The sequence below is a fragment of the Cordyceps militaris genome, assembly GCF_000225605.1.
Source record: "Cordyceps militaris CM01 unplaced genomic scaffold CCM_S00006, whole genome shotgun sequence".
Classification (NCBI taxonomy): domain Eukaryota; kingdom Fungi; phylum Ascomycota; class Sordariomycetes; order Hypocreales; family Cordycipitaceae; genus Cordyceps; species Cordyceps militaris.
The window spans coordinates 1,839,576-1,863,413 of NW_006271974.1; the positions used below are offsets into that span (position 1 = coordinate 1,839,576).

General features: G+C 55.8%; 6 protein-coding genes across 6 annotated transcripts; 1 reads left to right on the forward strand and 5 right to left on the reverse strand.

Annotated features, from left to right (window-relative positions):
• Positions 1-49: 49 nt before the first annotated feature.
• On the reverse strand, positions 50-1,947 carry CCM_07840 (sterol o-acyltransferase (APE2), putative; the record flags this gene model as incomplete). The annotated part of the gene is made up of 2 exons (XM_006672980.1): positions 50-1,739; positions 1,808-1,947. The coding sequence occupies 2 exons, from the start codon at positions 1,945-1,947 to the stop codon at positions 50-52; spliced, it is 1,830 nt and encodes a 609-aa protein (XP_006673043.1).
• Positions 1,948-3,738: 1,791 nt separating this feature from the next.
• Positions 3,739-5,346, reverse strand: CCM_07841 (uncharacterized protein; the record flags this gene model as incomplete). Its single annotated transcript, XM_006672981.1, has 2 exons — positions 3,739-4,839; positions 4,891-5,346. The coding sequence occupies 2 exons, from the start codon at positions 5,344-5,346 to the stop codon at positions 3,739-3,741; spliced, it is 1,557 nt and encodes a 518-aa protein (XP_006673044.1).
• Positions 5,347-6,535: 1,189 nt separating this feature from the next.
• On the reverse strand, positions 6,536-8,487 carry CCM_07842 (uncharacterized protein; the record flags this gene model as incomplete). The annotated part of the gene is made up of 3 exons (XM_006672982.1): positions 6,536-7,081; positions 7,157-7,610; positions 7,691-8,487. 3 exons carry the CDS (start codon positions 8,485-8,487, stop codon positions 6,536-6,538), a joined length of 1,797 nt encoding a protein of 598 aa, XP_006673045.1.
• A 1,167-nt stretch (positions 8,488-9,654) lies between these two features.
• On the reverse strand, positions 9,655-11,301 carry CCM_07843 (DnaJ domain protein; the record flags this gene model as incomplete). The annotated part of the gene is made up of 1 exon (XM_006672983.1): positions 9,655-11,301. The coding sequence occupies one exon, from the start codon at positions 11,299-11,301 to the stop codon at positions 9,655-9,657; it is 1,647 nt and encodes a 548-aa protein (XP_006673046.1).
• Positions 11,302-19,837: 8,536 nt separating this feature from the next.
• On the forward strand, positions 19,838-20,767 carry CCM_07844 (Methyltransferase type 12; the record flags this gene model as incomplete). Its single annotated transcript, XM_006672984.1, has 3 exons — positions 19,838-19,897; positions 19,945-20,678; positions 20,746-20,767. 3 exons carry the CDS (start codon positions 19,838-19,840, stop codon positions 20,765-20,767), a joined length of 816 nt encoding a protein of 271 aa, XP_006673047.1.
• A 785-nt stretch (positions 20,768-21,552) lies between these two features.
• On the reverse strand, positions 21,553-22,737 carry CCM_07845 (ser/Thr protein phosphatase; the record flags this gene model as incomplete). Its single annotated transcript, XM_006672985.1, has 3 exons — positions 21,553-22,418; positions 22,469-22,529; positions 22,588-22,737. The coding sequence occupies 3 exons, from the start codon at positions 22,735-22,737 to the stop codon at positions 21,553-21,555; spliced, it is 1,077 nt and encodes a 358-aa protein (XP_006673048.1).
• Between the last annotated feature and the right edge of the window lie 1,101 nt (positions 22,738-23,838).

Genomic DNA, 23,838 nt, shown 5'->3' on the forward strand with positions numbered 1-23,838 from the left:
GTCTAATGTACAAGTACCTATGTACAAGGATGCCCTCTTTGGCCACTCCTCATACCAGCACGTAAAGGGCACAAATGAGGGACAGGCCCATGATCATGGAGGACCAGAAACAGACATTGTTGAGGGTCCTCCTGCCGCGGACCCATGGTGTGCGCTGCAGCATGACAATGGGCAGCTGGAGCATCTGGCAGATGAAGCCGTAGCCGCGGAGCTTCTTTGTGATGCAGCCCATGACGATTTCGTGGCCGACGGCGGAGATGAGAAAGGTGAGGGCGGTGGCGCCGGCGCGTCCGGTAAAGGGCCTCGAGGCCGAGTAGACGTGGCGGCGCAAAAAGGCGTGGACGGGAATGTTCCACTCGCGGGAAAACTCCATCCAGTCGGTCGAGTTCCACCAGTCGGCGTAGAAGCGGCGGTCGGCGAAGCGCGTCATCTCGGCCATGGCGCCGAGGACGTACTCGAAGATGACGAGGAAGACGAGGAGAAAGGTGAGCATAAAGGGGAAGAGCAGCCAGGAAATGGTCTCGGCGAGGACGAGGAGCGTCTCGGCGAGGGAGGAGTGCGACGGCGTGGCGGCAATGGTGGCGAGCCGGGCCTCGGCGTCGGCGAGCACGGGCAGGATGAAGTCTTCCGAGGTGATGGTGAGGAGGAAGATGCAGCCAAAGACGGCGATGATCTTGGAGATGAGCGACGTCCAGTTTATGGTGGGCGTGCGCGGGTACTCGATCTCGTAGCAGAGGGTCGGGCAGAAGAGGAAGTCGAGGTAGTTGGCCCAGGTCAGGTTGCGCGGGTAGGTGACGTGCCCCATGGGGGAGGTGAGCTCGCGGGCGAGGGCGTCGCGGAGGAGCTCAATCTCGTCGTCCGAGTCGCATTCGTGGTCCGTCCTGGCTGTGTCGTTGGTCGTCGTTTCCGGCTCCGACGACGGAGACTTGCCGCGGGTGGTGGGCGAGGTGGGCGCCGACTGCGGCTGCGTGCCGTCGTCGTGCTTGCCGGCGTGGTACAGATGCACGTCCTCCTGGCCGCCGGCGAGGTCGACGGCCAAGCCGGCCTTGCTAGTGCGGCGGCTGACATCGGCGACGGGGTAAATATACGGCGGGGAGCGGTCCTCGGTGCCCCTCGCGGTCGGGGCGTCGAGGCGGCAGAGGCGCTTCTCCGTCTCGGACAGGTGGCCGTTGTAGAAGGCGTACGAGTGCATCTTCATGAGCAGCACCATGGTGTGCAGCAGCAGAAACACCTGCGCGGTCCAGGTCCACTCGAGCCAAAACGGCACCGCGACCCAAAAGGCGAGCCACGCGACCTGGTAGAGGCTCTGGACGGCGACGCCGCCGCGGCGCCACGTCCAGCACCCGTCCTGCGGCGCGGCGCGGACGGCGCGGTGCAGCGGGAGGGCGACGGCGGTGGTGGCCACCATGAGAAAGTCGGCCGCGGCCAGGTGCCACAGCTTGACGGTGAAGAGGGACCAGATCTCAAAGGTGAACGGGTAGCCCGTGTCCTTCATGTGGCGCAGCATGGTGGTCAGGCCCATGATGGCGAGGCCGATCCAGAAGAGGTTGAAGAAGCCGTGGAAGTCGCGGTGGTCCGAGTCCGGGTCGAGGTGGGAGAGGCGCGAGGCGAAGTCGGTCGTGGGGAAGATGCGGCGGTGGTGGATGATGCTGCGCTGCTCGGCGCGGAGCGTCTTGCGCGCCGACGAGAGCGCCTTGTTGGACGGGGGCGCATTCTCGGGGACGGGAGTCGAAGTGCCGCTGGGAAGTGATTTATTTTGTTAGCAATGGGATATGTCGGTAGCCTGGAGGGGCAGAGCGAAACGCACCTGGTGGCGGTGCTGGCGGTGCTGGCGGTGCTGGTAGTGCTGTCTTGGTTCGGGGCCGCATGCCCAGTGCTGCCAGCCTTGCGTTTTCGGACATGGTCTACGTCGCGGTTTCGGACAACGTCGGTCGCCGTGGTGGCCATAACGGGGCTGGATTAAGCGTTTCACCAACAAGTGGTTCGTGTTGTTGCAGAGAGGAAAGGTTGGTGACGTGAGGATGTCGTCTGGTGTAGAGGGGGAGCTTTCCTTTTTAAAGTGGATACAGGTGTCAAGCCAAAGTGTGCCATGACGAAATAGCCGATTTGCTAGGTACGGAGTATTACGGATACAACGGACTCTTCGTAACACCGCGTTGCCTGACGCGCCACGGGAGCTCCGGCGCATAGCTGGCATCTGTGATTATGAGTTATGAGTTACATTGCTGTGTACACAGTACCCGTGCTCCCCGTTTCTGCCGAGTCAAGTGATAGACTGTGGAATAAGCCCAGAAAATATGGCCGCCCTGGCTCTATCCAGAGTGTCCCCGACTCAGCCGGCTCGCAAAACTACTGTTTGGTGGTGGATACTACTGGCCACTCCTAGTTCCCGTGAACCGCCCAGCCTGACTACACTAGATGTACTGGCAGGCCTTGGCGGCAACGGGATACTCGGAGGGCTCGCGACGCGGACAGAGAGCCTGAACGACAAAAGACCACACAGAAGCCCATACAGACAATGGAGCACGGATGAGAACCATGAGGTTTGTAACTTGGTCGTGCAAGATTGAGCATCAGCGCAGTATTACGGGGTGTTCAGGTCCCGGAAGCCAGCCTGTTAGTCAGCAATAGCACCTTCCGCGATTCTTGACTGATTGGAAGTCTGGATATTGAATGAGGATCCTTCGATGACTGCTTAGTTCGATTGATAAAGCTAAAATCTCGGCTAATACGTAAGTATCGCCTTGAACCCCCCCGTCTACTAACGGTATACATAGTTATGAAGGCTGAGGTGCATCCTTTTAGGGTAGCTACTTCTAGTAGAAAGAGTATACATATATGTTGAACTTGCTCCTCCTATCATCTTAATTTAGAGGTAGGTAACCTCTTGTTAAAAGTCCGACTACATCTGGCCCGGTGTAGTTTCGGTTCGCGGTCGGGGAAAGTAAAGAAGACAGCATTTTTGCAAATGAGAGAAGACAGATAGTCGAAAGCTATATGCGGGTTAACTCCCCAAGGTTTTTGGTCAGTTCTTTACCCCGTATCTGCGATGACACCGTAACTATATCGGGAACAGAAAAAGTCGTTGAGCAGTGGCCTCATATACGACTTCTCATACATTAATGTGCGCCAGCCTGACGTGTCATTATGGACTCACTGGGCTATCCTACCCCGGCAGCCTTTTGCGAACCAATATTATGCACAACCATGGCTAGAGTGGCATTGCGGGCCTAAGGTATGGATGGATGGATGCCTTCCGTCACCCGCTGCCCAATGAACCCCCGCGTCGAATGCATCGCATTTTCTAAGACGCAGGCGAGAATCCCTACTTCACTAAGATGTTATTATATAAGGTGGGCACGTAGCACCGCAGTCACCCGCTGAACTAACATCCTTCTTCCTCCACGTCCACTTTCAAGCCCAACGTTACAATCCCGAGACCCAACAACCAAGAAAGTAAGAAACATAGAAGCCGTCCATTTTCGCAATGCTGATCAATGACCAGACATCAACATGGCGGACAAAGCTGAAGCTAGCTCAAGTTCTGGCACCGATGCCGGTGTCACGATTGGCACAGCGACCGCGCGACCGATTTACGGCGTTCCAATATCGATGGCACAAGTGAGACAGTTGTCAACCTCTGGCAAGCAAGCTCAACTCCGCGGAAAGAAACTTCAACGACCTCCAACACCCCCAAAGAAGAATAATGAGGGAAAATGAGCGGCTATCGAAAACATGTTATGTTGGATCTTCGAAAACTTGATCCAGTTCCTTTTGGTACTTCTCTTGATCTCGTAGTTTTCGGTCGATGATGTCTGAGATATTAGGTCGCCATGTAAGGGCGGCGAGGCTGTAGTCGGCTTTGCTGAGCTCGTTCGCCGTAATAGCAAAGTAGCTAGCTAAGATGTTGTCGTACATGATTTGATTAAAGGCAATTGGATCCCTCAGAGCCAGTGTGAACCAAAACGTGCCGTTTTTCCATGTTTGCTCCATGATAGATGAGAGGGACTCTCTGTCTTGATAGTTCTGGAGCTTCTCCTCGTGTCGCAGGTGCTCAAGGAATTCTGCATGCTTGGGTGCAAAGTCGTCAGGTGCCATCTCGTGCACCATTTCAACGTCAAGCCAGCACGACGGTGATTCGAGAAACTCAACCGGCAACGAGCAAGCAAACTCGAGGTCGATAATACATGTGATTCTCCAGTCCTTATCGACAAAAATGTTACTTTTGTGAAGGTCAGTCAAAGAAAGCATAAATGGGCCGTTGGAAAGGTCATGTCGGAATAGTTGCGGGAAGATGGACCTTGCAACAGCTAGACCAGACATTTGGTCGAGTGCATCCTCACGGCTCGTAATTGAATTTGGCTGATAAAGTAGGCGATTATCAAAAGTCGTTAGACAAGAGAGCACAAACTCCGTCACACTCGGAAAGGTCGTATCGCGGGATATGTCAAGTGGCAAACCTTCATTTTCATGCATAATGGATTGCACATTTAGCGGCCGATTAGCTAAATGTAAATAGCCATTGCAGTCGAGGCGAAATGAGCCGATACGTGGCAGGCTAATACGAGACAGCGAGATAAGTATCCTAGATAGGTCACGTTGTAGGTTTGTTCGAAGGCGAGTGCATCCACGGTGATCGTCCCAAGATTCTGAAAGCATCTCCCCACGGTCCGCCGTAATCGTTTCGATGATGAGGTATCCGACATCAAGGGCGGCAAATCGGCTCGAGGAGTGATGGACATACGAGGAAGGTTGTTGAAAGCGCAAAGCAGCAAGTACAAATCGGCGAAGATGTTGCAAGCAGCGTGACCACCAAGGAAGAAGCTCAAGATGCGTAAACTACACAGGGCAGTCAGCAGTGGGCGGGCACGTACAAGTCGCGGCACGTACCCTTCGATTCGTAGATAGACCAAAGCCATAAAGCCGTGGAATAGGAATAGACGGGCAGTTCTCTTGTAGCCATGCATATGTTGCGGCTTCGCAATTCAACTTCTCGTCAGAGTTGCCAGGTCTCCCCGCCTCGCCAACGCGGTATGGTAAGGGGAAGCGGATAAACACATGTTCGGGAATCTTGGGCTGAGCTGACTGATGGGCTCGGACAGCGATAGGCACACAGAGATTGAAGGATCCGTGGCGCCAGTAGTCCTGGGGAGAAATATCAATATCGCTTGGTTTGGTGCCGAGGTGGTGTGCGACAACTTCAGCAATAAGGGTCCGATGACCCTCTATGCGCTTGTAAAAGGCGTCCTTTTGTGACGGATATTGCAGAGCGTGAAGGATGTTGCTGCTCCGAGCTTTGGCATCGGTGGCGGTGATGGGGCCGGAGAGTAGACTGCGCGTCGCCATGGTCAGCTCCTTGGAGATGAAAGGGGGGAAGATAACAATCTAGATATTGATATTGGGGAAGGAACTAGTGCTGCTTTGCCGATGACGCAGGGGGAATCATGTGACCGCCCCCTTGTACCTGGCGATAATAATGTATCTTTTGGAAAAGAGCCTAATTGGTGTGCTTGAATAAATAAATGTATCTTTTGGCTGACTTTGATCCCGTCGCCAGGAGTCAGCCGCTTCACAATTTTCCATATTCCCTTCTACTTCTGACGCCGTCGTTCTCGCCAGGACACCCCTGATGATAGCCAAGGGATGACGGTTGGCTCAGCCATACCGACGTCAAACTCACGCACTCGCCGCGAAGTTCAAGCTCTCGCCACATGATGAGTTCCCAGGCCTCCGACAAGGCTGTTGACAATTAGTCAATCAGATGCAAGTCGCGTAGCAGCAAAACCTAGATCCACACTTGCACTAAGTACATAGGTACTGTTCAACACCATTACCATTTGCGAGAAACCCCAGTTACAATTTTAATCCCACGACTCTAGATTTTTTATTAAGGATGTTCCTAAGAGAACAGGCTTCGTGGCATCACTTTAATCACTTCTCTATTTTTATTTTATTTTTATTCCAACTCTATTACGCATTGATGCACTTTTTCTCTCGTTCTCCTCACATCTCTCATCTATGCCACATATTGGCGACAAAAACATGAAAGAGCGAATCAATTAATCGCGGTTGTGATCGACACCGTTGACCCGCCGTGCCGAAACTCTAAATCTGTAGATTGTCAAGATTGGAAGATGCAGCCCTGTGAAACTCTAAACAAGCTACATACAACCGGTTGTAGGGATGAGTTATATGTGCGCGTCATCTTATTGGCTGGACTGACCAGCTTCTATAGAACGGGCTCACAACCAGCGAGCAACACTTGAACAAGCTCTAGCCCAAAACCCTCTCTGCTCTTTCCTTTGCGTTTTCTAAACCGGGTTTGAGCCGGCTTGCCCCTTCGACGGCTCGCCGGCTTATCAGTCAGTTACAAGGGCTGATGAATTTAATATGAACAAGACAAACAACAAGGTGAGCAGGAAAGGGTGAGTAACTCAGATAAAGTAAATACACTACTAAATAAAAATTGATAAAAAATTAACGACTGTCGCCTACCATTGCTGACCATCCAGCGTCACCACCGAATCCACGCCCCTCAGACACCTGTGATCGGGCCACGATGGTATGGCGCCGCCAAACCCCAATCCACATGCAGCCACCACGCGCCCTGCAGCTGGCCGAGGAACTGTGCAAACCACCGCGCGTCGTTGCTGCCGAGGAAGATGCAGTAACCGTCGCCGCCGAGGTGCAAGCGGCGCGCAAAGCCCTCCAGGCCCTCGCAGGCCCGGACGCGCCGCTCTTTCAGCTTCTCATTGGCCGCAGCGCCGGCACGCCACCCGGGGTCCACGACGTCATCGACGCCGCGAATAATGTACAGCGCGGATCGCAGCGCCGGGACGCGGGAGCCGCCGCCGCCGCCGGTCGAGGCGCGCGACGTGCGGCGGCGGTGCGGCGGCGGGCCGTCCGCGCCGAGGGGCCGGCGGGCGAAATCCTTGGCCTCGCAGTAGTAGACGTGCTCAATCATGTTCGTTGCCAGCCACGCACTCGCCATGCGATCCATGGTGTCGGCGAGGTCGCTGCGGTCGCGGCGGCCGAGGTCGCTGGCGTACACGAGGCGAAACGTCAGCAACTTGCACTCGAGCTCGAGCAGGTGCAGTGTCATGCGCAGCACTGGTGCGTCAGTCCAGGGCCGGCGGCGCCAGAAGGGGCGGCTCACGAAGCTCTTGCCCGCCACCGGCGACTGGCGTGCATAGTTGACGCAGACAAAGTCGTCGCGGTAGGGGCGGCCGGCGCGGAGTGTAGGAGAGGCGCGGACGGCCGCGCGGCCGCGCTGGGCGGCGACGTCAAAGTCGACGCCCTCGCGCAGGAGCTCGTGGTAAAAGGCGGCGAGGTACGTCCGGACCGTGCCGTGGTGGACGTAGTACCACATGGCCGAGACGTGGCGGATGCCGCGCCGCAGCAAGAGGTGCGCCAGGCTGGTGGCGCGCGAGGAGACGTTGTAGGCGGAGAGGCAGGCGTTGAGGACCACGGCCTCGACGCCGTGCTCGACGAGCAGGTCGGCGACCTCGCCGGCGGCGGCGAGCCGCGTCTGCGGCAGGTGGTAGCCGTTGTTGCTCTGCGTGGTGGAGGTGCGGCTCGTAAATAGCAACCACGGCACGGCAACGCCGTATCTAGCGCCCACGTCGTCAGTTCTACGGCGTTCCCCCGCCCTCTGTTGGTGCGCATCTTTTGTGCCGCGACAGCAACTCACTGGTCTGGCAAAACCTGCCCGTGCAGGTCGAAATGCACTAGGTTAAACTGCACGCCCTGGCGGCTCCGCGTGCGCAGGTGCTCGCGGAGCCCCTCGAGACAGCCCGGCCGCACCACCTCGAGAAGCATCCTGCCACGCAGCTTCCGCTGGATAGTCATGAGGGGCCACTGCGCGAGATCCGGGTCCGAGTCGCGGGCGGCGCCGGTCCGGGAGAAGTCGCGGGCTACGACCAGCAGGATCCTATAGGTGCCCGGCGACGGGTCGGCCTGCGCCAGCGTCTGCAGAAGCCCTGGCGGCACGATGGGCGCAAACTCCGTCACCCTGTTGACGCGCAGCCGCAGGTCCGGCCGCGCGGGCAGCCGGAGGGACTCGAGCAGCTCCCACGCGAGGCGGTGGATGCCGGGGGTGGTATCATGGTGGTCCGTCTCGTGGTGGTGCTCGACAATGTAGAGCTGCAGCTCCGTGGCCTGGGGCCGCACGAGCTCATCTTGGAGACGCAGCTGGCTCAGCAGGGCGTGCGCATAGCCGTCGATTTGGCGCTCCACGCGGGCAATGTCGTCCTCGCTGCCCAGCCGCTGGGCCGCGTCGTCGCCCTTGGTGCGCAGGTACCGTTCGAAGACGGCGTGGTAGTCGGCGTCGACAAAGGGATCGACGACGACGACGACGTCGTGGACGTGAGGACCTGGCTGCTGCCCGTGGCGGCGCACCGTGAGCTTCCAACAGCGGTGCGGCGGTGCGGCGTCGACGCTCTCTGCCGAATGTCCTGCGTAGGACGAAATGTATACAGTGTCCAACATCTGTAAGCCCAGATCCCCTTGGTTCGGTGCTCCGTGTCGTTTCTGTTTGGTCTTGTGCGTTGATGTAACGTATGTACCGGCCTGGTTAATGTGCCTGAAACTGAGGGGGGGGAACGACACGGGTATAAATGTAGTATTGGGTATATTTATCGTCTTTCTTGTCTAGGTCAAATTGTCAACGGCGACATGCACAATTGTATCGCGATGCTAGCGCCGATGAACGCCACAGCGCCTTAAATCGATCCCGCCGGTTCACCACTTTTGCGGAGAAGAGCGTTTGCTCACCGAGTAGATACAAACACATAGGATCCAGCTGCGTCATATTCCGATGCTCCTTTTCCCAAGTCTCCATTGCGATGCGAATCGGGTCGACACACTGTCTACCGAACCAGAATGTCCTGTCGCAGTCTGTAGAGATACGCCCAGGATGGTAAGTCGACAGGAGCTGGAGGCAGCCATCTCATACTTTCTCTGGCAAGTAACAGTTTGGCAGTACCCCGAAATACACACAGTCAGACTCCTCCTAAGCTGCTGATCCCCTCGTTGCTCACAACATGCCACTTCACCAAGAACCGGATCACGGCCATCGCGTGATCCAACCATCGTAGACAGCACAACACAAAACATGGAAAAAAAGTAACCATCAAACGAGGAGAAATTTGCCAATTCATTAAAAAGATTTCTAAACAGAAAAACGCCACCGTGGATAGAAACCCAGGGTGCCGGCACAATTGCGTCCAGCATCAGAAATCCACTAAATAAACGAGAGTGTGTCTGGTGTACCAAGTTCGCCATACAGTCCCGCAAACTCGACTTGTCCGTCTTGTCCAGTGCCAGAAAGAGACACACAAGTCCAATGTAGAGACTTGTAGAAAATCAAAACCTAATCCGTATGCAAAAGATGGCCCGGCCCAAGTAAAGGAAACCAGATCGTAAAAAAATATCAACTCCGTCCCAAATGCTCACAGGCATGGATTCCACGACGAGTTTCTCCATGCCCGAATCAGTCCATAATGTGTGTGATTGTGTGTGTGTGTGTGTGTTTGTGTAAAAATATCATCAAGACATGTCTCGTTTCAGCAACGCGAGGGAAAAAATAAAAATAAAAAGCAAGTAAAAAACAGACAGATCGCACATTGGTCCTTGGGTAAGGGCCCGACAGAGTAGTCATGCCCGCACACCGCCGCCATACTGATATTCGCTGTAGCGGACGTCTCCGTACTTGGCAACGTTGATGACGTTCGGGTAGCGAACGCCGGGCGGTGCATGCATGGGCTCCCGGTAGGCGGCGGCGCCGCGCGTGTCAGGCCCGCGAACAGGTTGCTGCTGCGCGTACATGTAGTGGCCGTGGCCACCATCCACGTCTAGCGGGGGCTGCGTGCGGTGACTGCGGCGGGTGCCAGAGTCCACCTCGTAGCGAAAGACGGACGGGGGATGAGGCTCGGGCGACGTCGTCCTGCGACTACTACGATGCCTGCGCTCTCGCTCGAATTCGTCATCAGACTCAGAGATCTCGATGTGCGCCTGGGGGTGATTGCGGGATCGGTCACGGCCGTGAGGCATTTCGGGGGCAGCATAGGTGTGTGAGCGCGTCATACCCGGGCCGGGCCGCGTAAAGCTGGGTTGCGGCATCGAGTTGGTGCGGGGAAGCTGCATGTCGTGGCGTGGCGGCGAGCTGCCCATAGGTACCGACCGACTAAAAGACGCTGTGTGGCGGGCGGCAGCCGAAGAAGCAGCATGAAGGGTGTCCTCAAGGACCTCGTGCGAGGCTTGGCGGTAGGAGCGCTCACGCGAAAGACGCGGGCCGTCGCCGGAGCCGCGGCGCGCGGGTGCCGAAGACCGGCGGACATAATCATCGGAATCTGAGTCCTCCACGAGGTACGTCTTCTTGCCATTGGATGGCGGCGGCGAGGGCGCGGCCGGGTACGCGGGACGGGTCGTGTATGAGTGGGAACGATTTAAGCTCGGGGGACCGCGCGAGGCTTGCACGTACGAGGATGCGCTCTCGTAGGTGGTACGGTCCGTGGGGGAGTAGAAGGTGTTGCTGATGGGAGGGCGGGACGAAGAAGTGGGCTTGTCATCGCGCGGCGAGGTGCGGCCGGCCTTGTCGTCGTGTTTCTTGGTAGATCGTTTGCGCTCCGACTTGGGCAGTTCATCTTCGAAGACCTCAACCGAGGGCTTGGCGTTGCGGGAGCGGTACTTTTCTTCGTGGTCGCGCTTGATCTCTCGGTCACGCTGCTTCTCCTGGCGCCTCTTTTCGAGTTTCTGAGCCTCTTTTTCCTCTTTGCGGCGGCGTTCCTTGTCCTTTTCGCGCTCCTTTTCAGAATCGCGCTTGGACTGTCGTTCAGAGAAGCTGGGTTCGCGCTTGGCAGAGCGGTTGCTCTTGGTCTCAAAGATGCGGGTACCACGGGTGACGTATTCCTCGTCAAAGCGGCCAAACGTGTAGACCTTGGCGGCCGAGGGCGACGACTTGAAAGCGGGTGATCGCATGTCCGGGGTGCGAATCTCAAAATCGGAGTACTTTGCAGAGGGCTTGGGAGAGGAGATGTGTGCTTTTTCCTTCATCTGGCGGCGGAGGTCTTCGAGTCTAACCTTGTCGTCGTACTTTTGGCGTTCGGCGTCGTTGGTAAGGAGTTCGTAGGCCTGCTGGACACGTTGAAACTCATTTTGCTTTTCCTCCTTGAGCTGGGGATCTTGAACCTTGTCCGGATGGCACTTGAGGACGAGCTTTCGGTACGAGGAGCGAATCTCGGGAGTCTGCGCATCCTTGGGAACGCCGAGGATGTGGTAAGGGTCGGGCGGGAGGGGGGCCATGATGGCGGACTGTGGGGGTGAAGAAGGCAAGATTCTAAGCGAGGATCGAAGACGAGAGGTGCGAGATGTGTTGGGTGCGTGGCGAATATATAGGCTGGGAGCATCGAGGACCCAATGACCAAATCGGAAACCCGGACCAAGTGACGCAGGACGAAGTTTGCCCCGTGTAGGCCGTGCTCGTGCGTGCGTGGCAATGTAGGTGCGTGTGCGTGGTCGGGGTGCGTAGGCAGCAGGATGTTAAACAGAAACGAGGGAGGCACCAGCGTTGAGGTGTTGAGTGGCGATTGAGAGGCTGGGTTGATTGGCGAGATGCAAATGACCAGGACGGGAAGTGTGATGGAAGGCTAGGTAGTACAGCGAGCAAGAGGCGGGAGAAACAAGAGGCATAAAGAGGAAGTAATACAGGGCGGATCGAAGGGCAAGAAGCCAAATGCAGTCGAGATGTGAATGGAAGAATAGAAATAAAAACGAAGCCAGTGGCGAATCGGCGAACAGTCAAGTCCCCGGGGCTCTTTGGCTTCGATGTTGGTGACGTGGAATTGAGGAAGGGATTTGGATATGGAGTGATGCTCAAGCAAGGTGCCGAGCAAGCGGTGGTGGGCGAAGGAGGAAGAGGCGGGCGGTGCGGTGAAGATGTAGTCCTTTTGCTGGAGCGAGTGGCGGCGGAGGGTGTGGAGGGTACAAGGTGACTTGAAGAAAGCGGGCGCTGCACCAAGTACCTGCACCTGCACGGTGGGTGATGCAGTAACTAACGCAGTAACTCACTAATGGCCAGCGCCTTGATGATGAAGCAGGGACGAGAGCGGATGGGCGGGGGGGGGAGGAGGGACACAAGGTACTTGGAGGTACCTGGGAGCCGGGAATCTCGTCCAGGTGGCACTAGCGTGGGTTGCGTGGTTGATGGACGTCACGGGCGGCGGGAGGACTGATGCTGCGCGGGTTTTGCGGGCTGTGGTCTGATTGGCCAGGGTGGGTCGAGGTACCAGCGAAGTACTTTGCGTCCTTGCAGGCGCCAGGTGCGGTCCAGGTTGCACTTGGCTGTGGCCGGCGGGCAGGGGAGTGGGGGGATAGTCAAGTGGTGTCGAGGGGGTCGTCTCTCGTGTTCCCTCGCGGTATCCAGGTACCCAGGTACCTTGTGCTGTGCTGTGTAATGGACTTTGTTGGCCTGAGGCAGGAGACTGACTGACTGACCATTCCCGTAACTCCGTACTCCGTAACTAGAATGGCTGGGAATCCCGGCAAACAGTTTTTTAGTGCGTCACTGTGCGTGTCACCGTGCCTCTAAGACCGGCTACTGTGCGGTGATCCATCCACGCTGCCTTTTTAGCCTTTTTAGCGTCTGTGGCCGCACCACTCAGGCCCTACGCGTGGTTGACCATGGCTGGATGGACGGACGATGGACGCTGACGGAAAGAAAAAGAGGTACCTGACCAGTGACCAGGTGATGGACCGGGCCAAGAAAAGCCAGGCCGGAGCAGACCTAGGCACGTCCCCGAGGCCCTATCTTTTTCCCTGCCAAAGAATGAGCGAGGCTCTTCGGTACATTATTATCAAAGTCACTCTCTCCCCTCTCTCTCTTCATCAGGAGCAGCGTGCAGAATATTGTGGCTCCACGCCTCCACGAGCGAGCGCCAGCCACGCCACGCCACGGTACGGCTCGAAGAGGGCCGCTATTTTTACCAGGCAACCAGGGGAGCGCCGGTAGTGTAGTGGAGGGCAACTTGCAACTTGCCAAAGTACGCAACACCATTTGAGTAAAGAGGTAGGAAAATCAGTTCTTGTTCAGTCGTGACCAGCAGAAATCCCTTTACGAATTGCGGACGAACTTGCATGAGTCTCGACTTGGCCAACGTATCCAAGTGCCAGCCTCGTCGGACACATGTCAGCCGTGCGTGGCCCGGCCCGGCCGTGAATGATGCAATGTACCATTGGCTTCTAGAAGAATGAGCAAGACAATAAGCCTAGTATTAGTTAACGGGCGGAATGGATGACGCCCGGCGACGACGGGGAGAGCGACACCGGGAAGTTTGCTATTTGGCTCAGTCTCGTGTTATTAGGTAGTGGTGTGGTGTATCGCCGTGTCTCGCCATGGCCTGTTTTTTTCCCGCTGCACCCACCGAGAAAATCCGTCCTCGCAGAATATCGCGCGGCGTTTCATTCTCTAGTCGTCTCGATTCCAGGACTCATTGAAAAACTAGCAAGTAAAAACTAGACAAGTCTTCTTTTATTAGCGTCCGATGGTAAGCCAGTCAGATCCCTCGGAAACGCCTCTGGACTTGTCGTGCCAGGTCAAAAGCGGTACGCAAGAGGCGACAAAAGGAACCCACAGAAGGGCGGTGGGAAAAGCGGAGAGAGACGTACCTTCAAAGTACCGCTCTTTGTCACCGACTGCCTGTACCAAGTAGGTACTGTTAGTAAGCGTCTGGTCTCAGCCAAGCCAATTCCCCGGACTTTTGAGTTTGTCATTCAACAAAATCAAGATGTGCATCTGCGGTAATCCGAGTCCGTGTCGGCATGTATAATCATGAATAATGTTCCTCGTCTCTTGTCAAATCCGGTATTATGATAATCATGATGATGCAGAATCGTATACGAATAGCGGCAATAGTTATTTGCAGCTGTCCGTCTGCCAAGAGGGATTGACTCGTTGCGAGACGCTGATTGACCAGCTCCGCTTCCCAGAGGCACACTTCTGCATGGTCGACTCCAATAAGACACGGCACCGCAGCATCGCGCCATGCGACGATTCAAGAGGCCACCCAGTGTCCAGTTCTAGTGATGGCATAGGTACCCAGCTGAGGCATGTGTGTGGCACCAAGTTCCCCAGTGACCTCGTCCACCACTCAGCGCCCGCGTGGTTGCTGCTTTGTGTGGTGCCAGGTGCCTGTAGCGATCATTGATGCGGCTGTCACGCGTACCGACTTGCAAGTTTTGGTGGTGTGTCGGTTTGATTAGCAGTCCGGCTGCTATTACTCGACAGGATAGAAGCCAAAAATCACCCAAAATAACACCAAGTCGACTTCATCACTTGATTTGTTTGTATTGACTATCACCTCGACCGCTCAATCCCCCCTGCCATCTCCCCGACGACCATCTCCATTGCCCTCATCGGCATCCATCTGCCTGCATATTCGCGAGCGGGGGAGGGGACTTGAGACGGGACAAGAGACAAGCGGTGAAGCTATGGTCTGCTTTTTGGAGACGCCGTAATAGGTTTTACCTTGTCCATCGGTATCCCGTACTATTCAACGGTTCTTATTCCTTGTCATAGCATGTCGCATAGGAAATACAAAAAGGCAGGGCGGTGCTGTCTCGTTGTTCCTTGGCTGACAAGACTGGCCGCAGCGGCTGACGACGAAACCGAGGCCGAGCCCGGGGTTACTGCAGCAATGTTGCCACCGGCTTTGGTTTTACTTGCTTTATTAGTCAACGGTAGTCAACGGCCTCCAACAGGGAGACTGACTACATTCATCATGACGACTACCCGGGTAGTTTATCCATGACGACTCATTGCGAATCAATGCGAAACCCTATGACAGTGGCACGCAAGCTGTCTGGTTTGGGAACTAAATCCAGCTGCGCCTCCGCCGCCAACCGCTCCAGCTGCTCCGGCGCCCCAGAAGCCAAAAGCTTAGAAGCTTGCGCCAAACGCCCTGTAGAGCTGGGCCAGACACCGCTATATTTGGCCACTAATAGCAGCAGGTACTACTAGTAAGGGCACTACTAGTAAGGGCACCAGCAGCTACCTCCTACTCGAACCAGCAAAATCTACCAGCAAAAGCAAACGACAGCCAGCCACCAACCCGCCCGCAGCCCAAAACCTCATCGCCCACTCATCGCGTCCCTCGTTTCTCGTTTGCATTTCCTCCCCAACACTTGACCTGCTTGCCTGCACACCAGACTCAACTCCAAGACTTGCTCTCCATAATCCCGCCACACATCCGCTCCGCACCTTCGCTTCCATTTACCCCTCTCCATTGGCCTCGGGTATCCTGTCATTTATTATCAATCGCTTTCGGGTCTAGCCTCCTTGTCTCCTCGTCGTCCGCCCAGCTCGCACTTCTCAGACACGACCCCCTGTCTGCCTGTCTGGTTCCCCGCAGCCTGTTGAGACATGGACGGGACGATGGACGATGGACGATTCAACTCTCTCGCTCGCTCTCTTTACTTCGTACGGATACGGACAAGGTCAATAATTCATCAACTATGTTTGCCTCTTTGATCGGCTCCACGGTCTGCCTTGGTTGCTCGGCCAGACCAGGCCGCCTTGGATCCAACGAATTCATGCCTCTTTAGCCACCATCGCCTTGTTGCAGTCTAGACGGGATCCGGCCCGCCGGCATCTATAGTAACGACCAAAAGCGTCGCAGCGCAACACGGCAACACGAACTTGCTAGCCGTTGTTGTTCCTACCGATGCTCACGCCAGCAACCCATCTACCATGGCCATGTTGTTGGGCCGTTGCTGCCAGGTTGTCAACTTGCCAGCCTAGATGCACAGCTGACACCAAGGCAAGCGGCAAGCCCACGTTGCGGCCGCTCCCGTCACATCATGCCCCGCCTCGGTTTCGACAAGTACGCAAAATAACTAATAAGGAACAAGTTACTGCAAGTCTGCAGCCAGCCTGCAGTTGGCCCTAGCATCGGCCCGGCGTACCGTTGCGACCAGTGTACCAATCGTATCTTTTCAATCAGACTCTTGGGTCGCCTGCCACCCAATTCCCCCCTCTCTCGAGGGCTCACTGTGGGGAGGCCCCGTCTCTATCTCTGGTCAATATTGTGCCAGCATGACGAGAGCCACCCAGAGAGCCACGCGAGCCACCCAATGAGCCACTTCGGTCGACTTATTGCTGCAACCTGTAGTACCCGTATCACCTCGCATCGCGCACTCGTCCACCGGTGCCTTGACCATGGGCCGTCCTTGTACCCGTTCCCCGAGGTGGTGTGGATGAGGCCCTCACCAGCATGGCAACATCAGCCCGGAACTGTGCGACCAGCCAAGCAGCCTAGCAGGCATCCTTGGACAAGCAGACAGGACTCTGTACTCCGTACTACGCAGCCAAACAGCATGCACCGTTCCTGACAGAGTGGTATCGAACGCCTCCATGCATGCCCTAGTCTCCAATACAGCCCATGCTCCGGTGATGTGATGGGCCGTGGTTGCGCAGTTGCCAGTTGGGCATCTCCAGCCTCCAGTCCATGAATGGGACAGACTATCCACCACACCACGACTTCTGCCGTGGGCGTCTTTTGGGCTTTGTCGTCGCCTCACCATCAGGGCGGCGCGTCGCGGCCAAACACGGTTGGGGTTCTCGGCCTTGGACCACCCTCATCCCGTGCAGATGCGTTCGTAACTGACGCAGCTGCGGGACTCCCGCGATACCACTAACTACCTACCTAGCTAACACGCCCAAACTTCCATGTACAGCGCTTTATCTCATTGGCAAGTCTGCACACTCTGCCAGTACGCCCGCGACCCCGAAATGCCCAACCTTGGTTAATTGTACGGTGCTACTCATTTTGGCTTGATGCCTGGCAACAATGAGGAAGGCGCATATATGTACGTGCTTATTAGTCGATGAGAGCCTCAGGATGCCGGGATGCCCATTCCCCACGATAGCACCATGCACTACTAAGCGCCAGGCTCAAGCCACCAACCCAAGTCCCCCGTTGCACTGGCATGCGACTGGTCGGCGGCCCAGTAGAGCTGTCTCGTCCAGGGCTCCCAAGGCACATTGGAGGCTCATCACCCCTTCGTTGTTGCCTTTCTGGCTCTAGTTATTCATGCCATCCTTGGTCGATCTTCCGCCGCAAGTGCCGATGCGAAGACTGACACGTCGGAGGCACGTTTATCAGTAGCCTAGACTGTGTGTACAGCGCATTCGCACCACCACTACGAATTACGCATTGCCCGTCTGTCAGATCACGACAGCCTACCCAGGCGATGAATCGCCAGAGCTGTATGCGTGCTGCCTGAATACTCGCGGCGTACCTCCCCCTTTTCAACAAGTGTGCGAGAATGCTCAGCGTCGTACAGCAAAAAGACGCCACACTTGTATGAGTGCGTACCGAGTGTACGGATTGGGTTGGCCAGCCTGCATAAGTCAAGAGCCCTGTAAGCAGATGACAGCTGTGCACGTTGGCCCACGCCACCACTCTGTTCGCCACGTTTTGCGAGGCACAAGTTTGGGGGGGAATTATGCATCCAGGCAGCACAAGCAGCACAAGCAGGCAGCACAAGTAGCACAAACAGGCAGCACAAGCAGCACAAGCAGCACAAGAAGCACAAGCAGCACAAGACGAACAATTGCCCGATCAGGGGCTCAAACAAGACTGCTCACATGTCCTTTGCATTTGTCCGTCTGGGCGCAGGAAAAAGCGTCGCCAAAAGGGAAGAAGAAAAGCCGTCATGTGCTACCGGGTAAGTAAAGTGAGCTGTCGCTTGCCACTCGGCTACCGAAGGGCAGGATAGTTGGGCTGCTCCAGAAGTTTCCTGAGCAGAAGAATCCCGGGTAGCCCAAGGGGAGGTTTCAGGAAAAATCTGGAAGCAGGAAGATGGCAAAGCACTCAAGAAATGTCTGAAGCCCAAGCCACACCGAGATGACGACGGCTGGTTACGAACTATGCAGTGCTTGCCGACGGGATTCGATATTCGATGATGTCGGGCCAAACTCAAACTCCGTTAGCTGGGATCAGGTACCACCAGGTACATACGACACGAGGACAAGCCGTCGGAGCTCATGATGGTAGTGCAACTTTAGGACGATGGAAATCCGCTAGCTCGTGATTTCCGATGCCTAACTTATAAGAGTCATGGGAAGAACCAAGAAAAAAAAGAGTAGGATGCTTGGCTACGGGGCTGTCTTGTGGTGTCGATTCATGAGCATATCGCCTGAGGAAGTTAATAGTGGCGATATAATACGGAATACCATGGACCATGGTCGCGCTGACCGCCGAGAACCGGTGCTCGCAACACAGCATGCTTGCTGCCCATTTGCACAGCGAGATGATGTATTTCCTCAATGCGCCGTACTAGAATAGTATGGAATACCATCGTGATGTGATTTCCATCACTTGCATGAACTAATAATTCGACATTATCTCGCAGCGCGCTCATGTAATGCCCCGCAGCCGAAGCCGGGGCGCTTTCGTCACGGACTTGTCCTTGCTTTTGCGAGAGGATGCATGATGTGATGCTGTCGACCGCTCATCGGAGCTTGCTAAAATAGAGACGAAAAGGCGGCTGCATCACGATGGTTGACCTGGGGTTGTCCATCGCTATAGATGGGATCTCGCATGGCAAGAGTCTGACCAGGGAACAACTCATGTTGTCATCAGGCAGAGTTCTACATTGATCAAGTTTTAGAGATGCATTGATAGTAGATGGCCACATTGAATGCAAAAGCTGGCAAGTGAGAAAGGAACGTGACACAAAATGGGATGCTGTTGTCTCGCGTCGTCGTCGGCCTGGTGCAACTTGGCCACGACAATGTCCCAACACAGGCTGCGAAACTATGCACAAGTGCGCTGCCCATGAAACATAAAAAAAAAAAAAGGTAAAAGAATACAGACTTATTCACTGCGGTACTTGGCACTGGCAAACTCGGGGGGTTGGACAAGCCGGGGCCGATGCGTCCAACGTCGCGCAAAAAAAACGTCGCACAAGCTCCTCGAAGCAAAGCTGTTGTGTGTTGCTGCAGAAACAAGTCACCAGACCGCAAAAGAAAACCTCTTTCCAGAAATTAGGGGAACAAATAAATAAATGTCCACGGAGCATGATGCGTAACCTGATCTGCGCTTTCTGGAAAAAGCCGTTATTCTGCGCCCGTGTAACTTGAAAGGGCTCGCACGTTTTGTCTTGCTGGCAACGGCGGGGGGGGGCGGTCAACACTGGGACGGACAGGAGCTCAGGCAGAATCCGGGCTAAATACATTGGAAAAATAAACAAAAAGACTCTGAAGATGGATGATGATCAGCGTGTCTGTCCTTTCTCATTGTTTTCGATTGAACTTGTCGTTTCGGATGGTGTGGAGGGCATCGCCGTCGTATATAACTCGACGATGGTTTTCGCGCACTGGGCTGGGGTGCATGGCAAACAACACAACACAACCATGGAAAAGCAGAGGTAGGGAATTACTACAGCGCCATTCAAGTACAGAAAGACCATCTCCCAGTGACAGGGTCGGACAGCCAGGACCGTGATACGGAGCCACGGCCTCATCGACCTCTTAACACAGCTACGTATCCCCAACCATGATGGGCCTTCCCCGACTCTTCCCCTTATATCTGCCGCAGAGTGCCAATAAGTGTGTCATGCTCGACCGTTGCGTCAGACCGGCGTACGCTCTCCGAGTTGGCACTTCCCAGCAAAACGCGCAACGACGGTCGGCGAGCCGCCCTGGGCTTAGCGCAGCGAGCAACCACCGTCAAGATGTATATATATCAAGCCACGCCCGCGTCGCGGTGAACCTGTACATCCCGTCTCGCAAATAGTTATACCAAATACTAGAGTATCGATAAGCAAAACGGCATCAAACATGGAAAGCGTAGACTGGGAAAGCCTCAACAGAAGAGCCTGGGACGAGCGTGCTCCTCTTGTACGTTCCCCCTCAGCAGAAACCTGCCTCTCACTCACACACACCAGCACGCGGCCTCCCCCGACTACCACGTGGCCAAGTTTCTCGCCGACGCGACCTACATCTCCCCCGTCGTCGCCTTTGACGCGCCTCTCCTCGGGCCGCTCACCAACCTGCGCTGCGCCCACCTACAGTGCCACATTGGCACCGACACGCTGAGCCTCGCGCGGCGCGGCGCGGCCTCGGTCACCGGTCTCGACTTCTCAGGCGCCTCGCTCGCCGAGGCAAACAAGCTCGCCGCGGCGACCGCGTCCTCGGGCGGCGCGCGGCTGCGCTTCGTCCACGCGTCCGTGTACGACGCGCTCGACGTGCTTGGCGGCAGCGGCGGGTTCGACCTCGTCTTCACCGGCATCGGCGCGCTCTGCTGGATCCCGGACTGCCGGCGGTGGGCGGCCGTCGTGGCCGGGCTGCTGCGGCCGGGAGGCGGCCGGCTGTTTATGCGCGAGGGCCATCCGAGCCTGTGGGCGCTCGACGACGCCGAGCGGGAGCGGCTGGTGGTGCGGTACCCGTATTTTGAGCGCGGCGCGGACCGCCCGCTGCTGTGGGACGACGGCGGCGCGACGTATGTGCGGCACGAGCCGCACCAGTTTGAGAATACCACGACGGCCGAGTTCAACCACGGCCTGGGCGAGATTGTCCAGGCCCTCTTGGACGAGGGCGGGCTTGCGGGTGACGGGGCTGACGGAGCACCAGAGCGTGCCGTGGGATGCGCTCCCGGGACAGATGGAGGAGATTGGAGGAGGTGAGTGTGATTATCCCCGGCGATAGAAAATGGTGTCTTGTCAAACTGAGTTTGCTAACATGGATAGGCGAGTACGCACTCAAGAGTGAGCGTTGGCGGTTACCGCTGACCTATACCCTTCAAGCTGTCAAGGAATGACTCTCCAAACATCACTAGAGAAGAATATACAAATTGTTAATCTCAGGTTTATTTCCAACAGCTCCATTTAGCAACACTGATTTGTTGAGGCCTGCATCTTGTTTCGTCCATTACTGTCAAGCGAACGAACTTGACAAGTATCCATGTTTCATGCCTAACAAAGGGGACACCAACAAAACGGTACAAAAAGATACATGGGCAAGCCAAGAAACCAAGAACAGCTCAATGACGTTGCTATCAACTGGGTATCGGGCGATTCTCTTCTGCTTGAATAGCTAGACATGGAACCCCAGATCGATGACATCCTGCATCCCCGCAATCCACACTTGGCCCGGCCCAACGACACTACGTCATACGTGGATAATGCCAACGTTGCAGAACGTCGTGGAACCACAACGTGATGATCAAGGAAATGAAAGAAAAAGGTGCCGGGAAGGCGGGAGGAAGCGTGCAGTATAGATTGTGTGGCGGTGATGCGAATCGGGGCGTGCCAAGAAAGGCTGAGACAATGCCGATGAAGAATGGGCATCTGACGGCGGCCACTTGTCCGGGGTTGCAGTTGCAAGATGTGCGCTGTCGCAGTGTATGTGGTTTTGCTCGCGGTGCTCGTATTAGCCTTGTCAATGCGGTCTCGGTCAGCAGAGGAGCGAAAACAAGAAGACTCCAAGTTTGGAGAACATCATTGACGTTGGCTGCGTGGTCTCTCGTGCCATCTCCCCGGCGTGTTTACAGCCCGTCAGCCCCCGTCAACGACAGGAAGATCAAGATCTACCACAATGGGCTTGTAAAACTGCTTCCCACCTGTATGTGGAAACTTGCTCTTCAATAATGCCGCATTAACAACGCACGTCTCCCTCCGCCCATACCAGCCCGGCGCAAATCCGCCTGACGGAGAACCCTCACCACGATTCTCGTTAGCCAAGGTTGCGCGGCCGCCATCTTCCTGCCATAAGCCATCATTATCCAGCGGCCAACTTGCCTTTTTGACCGTTAGATCAACGAGACTAATTTTGTTGCCGCTACCCGCGCCCGTGTCCTGCCACGCCGCCGCGACGCTTTCCAGCTCCCCATAAGCGCGGTGCAGATCCCACCGTACGCGCGACACGCCTCGACCCTCGTGCAAGTGGCCGCAGATGGCCAGCCTCGGGCGCACACGCCAGAGCGCACGACGAAGGGCCTCACAGCCTGCGGGACGGTCGACGCCGCCACGCTCGTCACAGTGGCCGCGCGGCGGTGTGTGAGTCACCACAAGGTCGGCGGACGCTGGGATGTCATCCCACGGTGAGGCACGATACCCGTCGTCTGTGTCTGCGGCCCGGCTAGAATAGTCTTCATGCGAGGACGAGACCTCGTGATACGGTGGGTAGTAAAATGCCCAGTTACGAAAGGCTGGTGCAAGGGGCGACCCGAAGACGGTAAACTCGGTGCGCGGCCCAGTCGGCGAGGACAGCCGGACGGTTGCCATTTCGTGGTGCAAGTAGGTCAGTGACGGCGAGTTCTTGAACAAGGATAAACACTCCTCATGGGACTCAATCTTGTTATTATGAAACTCATGACAGTGCCTCGCGTAAAAGTCGGCATCGAGAGTAATGTCGTGGTTGCCTGTATCCGCGTCAGTACCTTGCCGCATCCATTGACATGTGTGGTCATACCGGCAATAATAATTTTGGCCTCGTATGGCAGCTCTTCTAACCATTTGACAGCTTTGGAGAGCTACATACATATCTTGTAAGCATGCTTCGCTGCGGTCGGCGAAGGGCTGAGTCAGTACCTCTGAATAGCTACCCTGGTTGGTGATATCGCCCGCATGAATAAGAACATCACCCGGGGGGAGCTTGACGGTGCAGTTGTGCGTATCTGATATGCAAACTATGCGGGTGCGACGAGTCAGTCGAATTTTCATCCCATCTTCTGTCACCATGGTGTAGGAATGAAGTTGACACGCGATGGTGAGGGGAAACCACCCCACCATCTACTATTTAGTACACTGTTGAGAACTATTTCAACAATGCGCACCGGAGAAATCAATCATGTTTCGATGAATGTAGTCATGCGCAAAGGCAAGGCTATCCGAATTCTGCATTGATCCTGTTAGGCTGTCCCTGTTTAACCTCGCCAAGGGCCCCTGCCAGCAGCGATGCCAACAGAGCGATTCCTCACTCCCACACACGGACCTTCTAACTAATAGAAGCATATATTGTCAGAAATCGAAATTGACGCGGGAGGGCGTATGTCGGATAAGTTGATCTGGCAGAATCTGAACCTCGACTCAGTGTAGCAAGTGGCTAACGCAAAGGATCCCAAAGTACGGAGTAACTACTGCTGCGCAGTTCGGCTCTGGCTGTCGACGAAGGCGGAGAGAGGGTTGCTTGCTCAAATCAGAGTTGCGGTTCTTGCAGAGATCAAGTGAACCGTGGGATTCCCTGATATTAGTGGTGTCACTGGGTCAAGCGTGCAGGTGATGATTTCGCTGGTAGGATATAGCACTGTGCGTGATATTGATGGGGTCTCGATCAAGTGCTGATCTGGCCGTCGTCATTGGTGCAATCCGGCTGGCCAGACTGCAAGCCACAGCGACGATGCATCGAATCAGAGCCTATTTTTGGCTGGCCAGAAGCAGGTGCGCAGAAGCAGGAGCCAGCTCCGAGATATTGATCAAATTGTGCCATTATTTTCTGAGCGAACTAGACGTGTTCGGGAGGTTCCGCCGGCGGCCAAGCTATTGAGTAATGTGATGGTCCGCGGGACCAGGGCAAGTAGCAATCTCGGCGGCCCCAGCAATTAGCCACACCTGCACGAGCCAGGCGAATCAGCCGTGCGGCCAAGATCGTCCTCGATTATGCGCCTGAGCGTGGAGAGGTTATGGGACGAGAGTGTGAGCCGGAGAAGATGTTGGATGTTGAGGTTGATCGCGGGACGACTCAAGGAGAAGGCGAGGTGAACACAGCCGGCAACACAAAGGGGTCTACATGATGCTATTAGCAAGTCAAAGTTAGTAAATGTCTTCTTTTCGAGCCGTCCT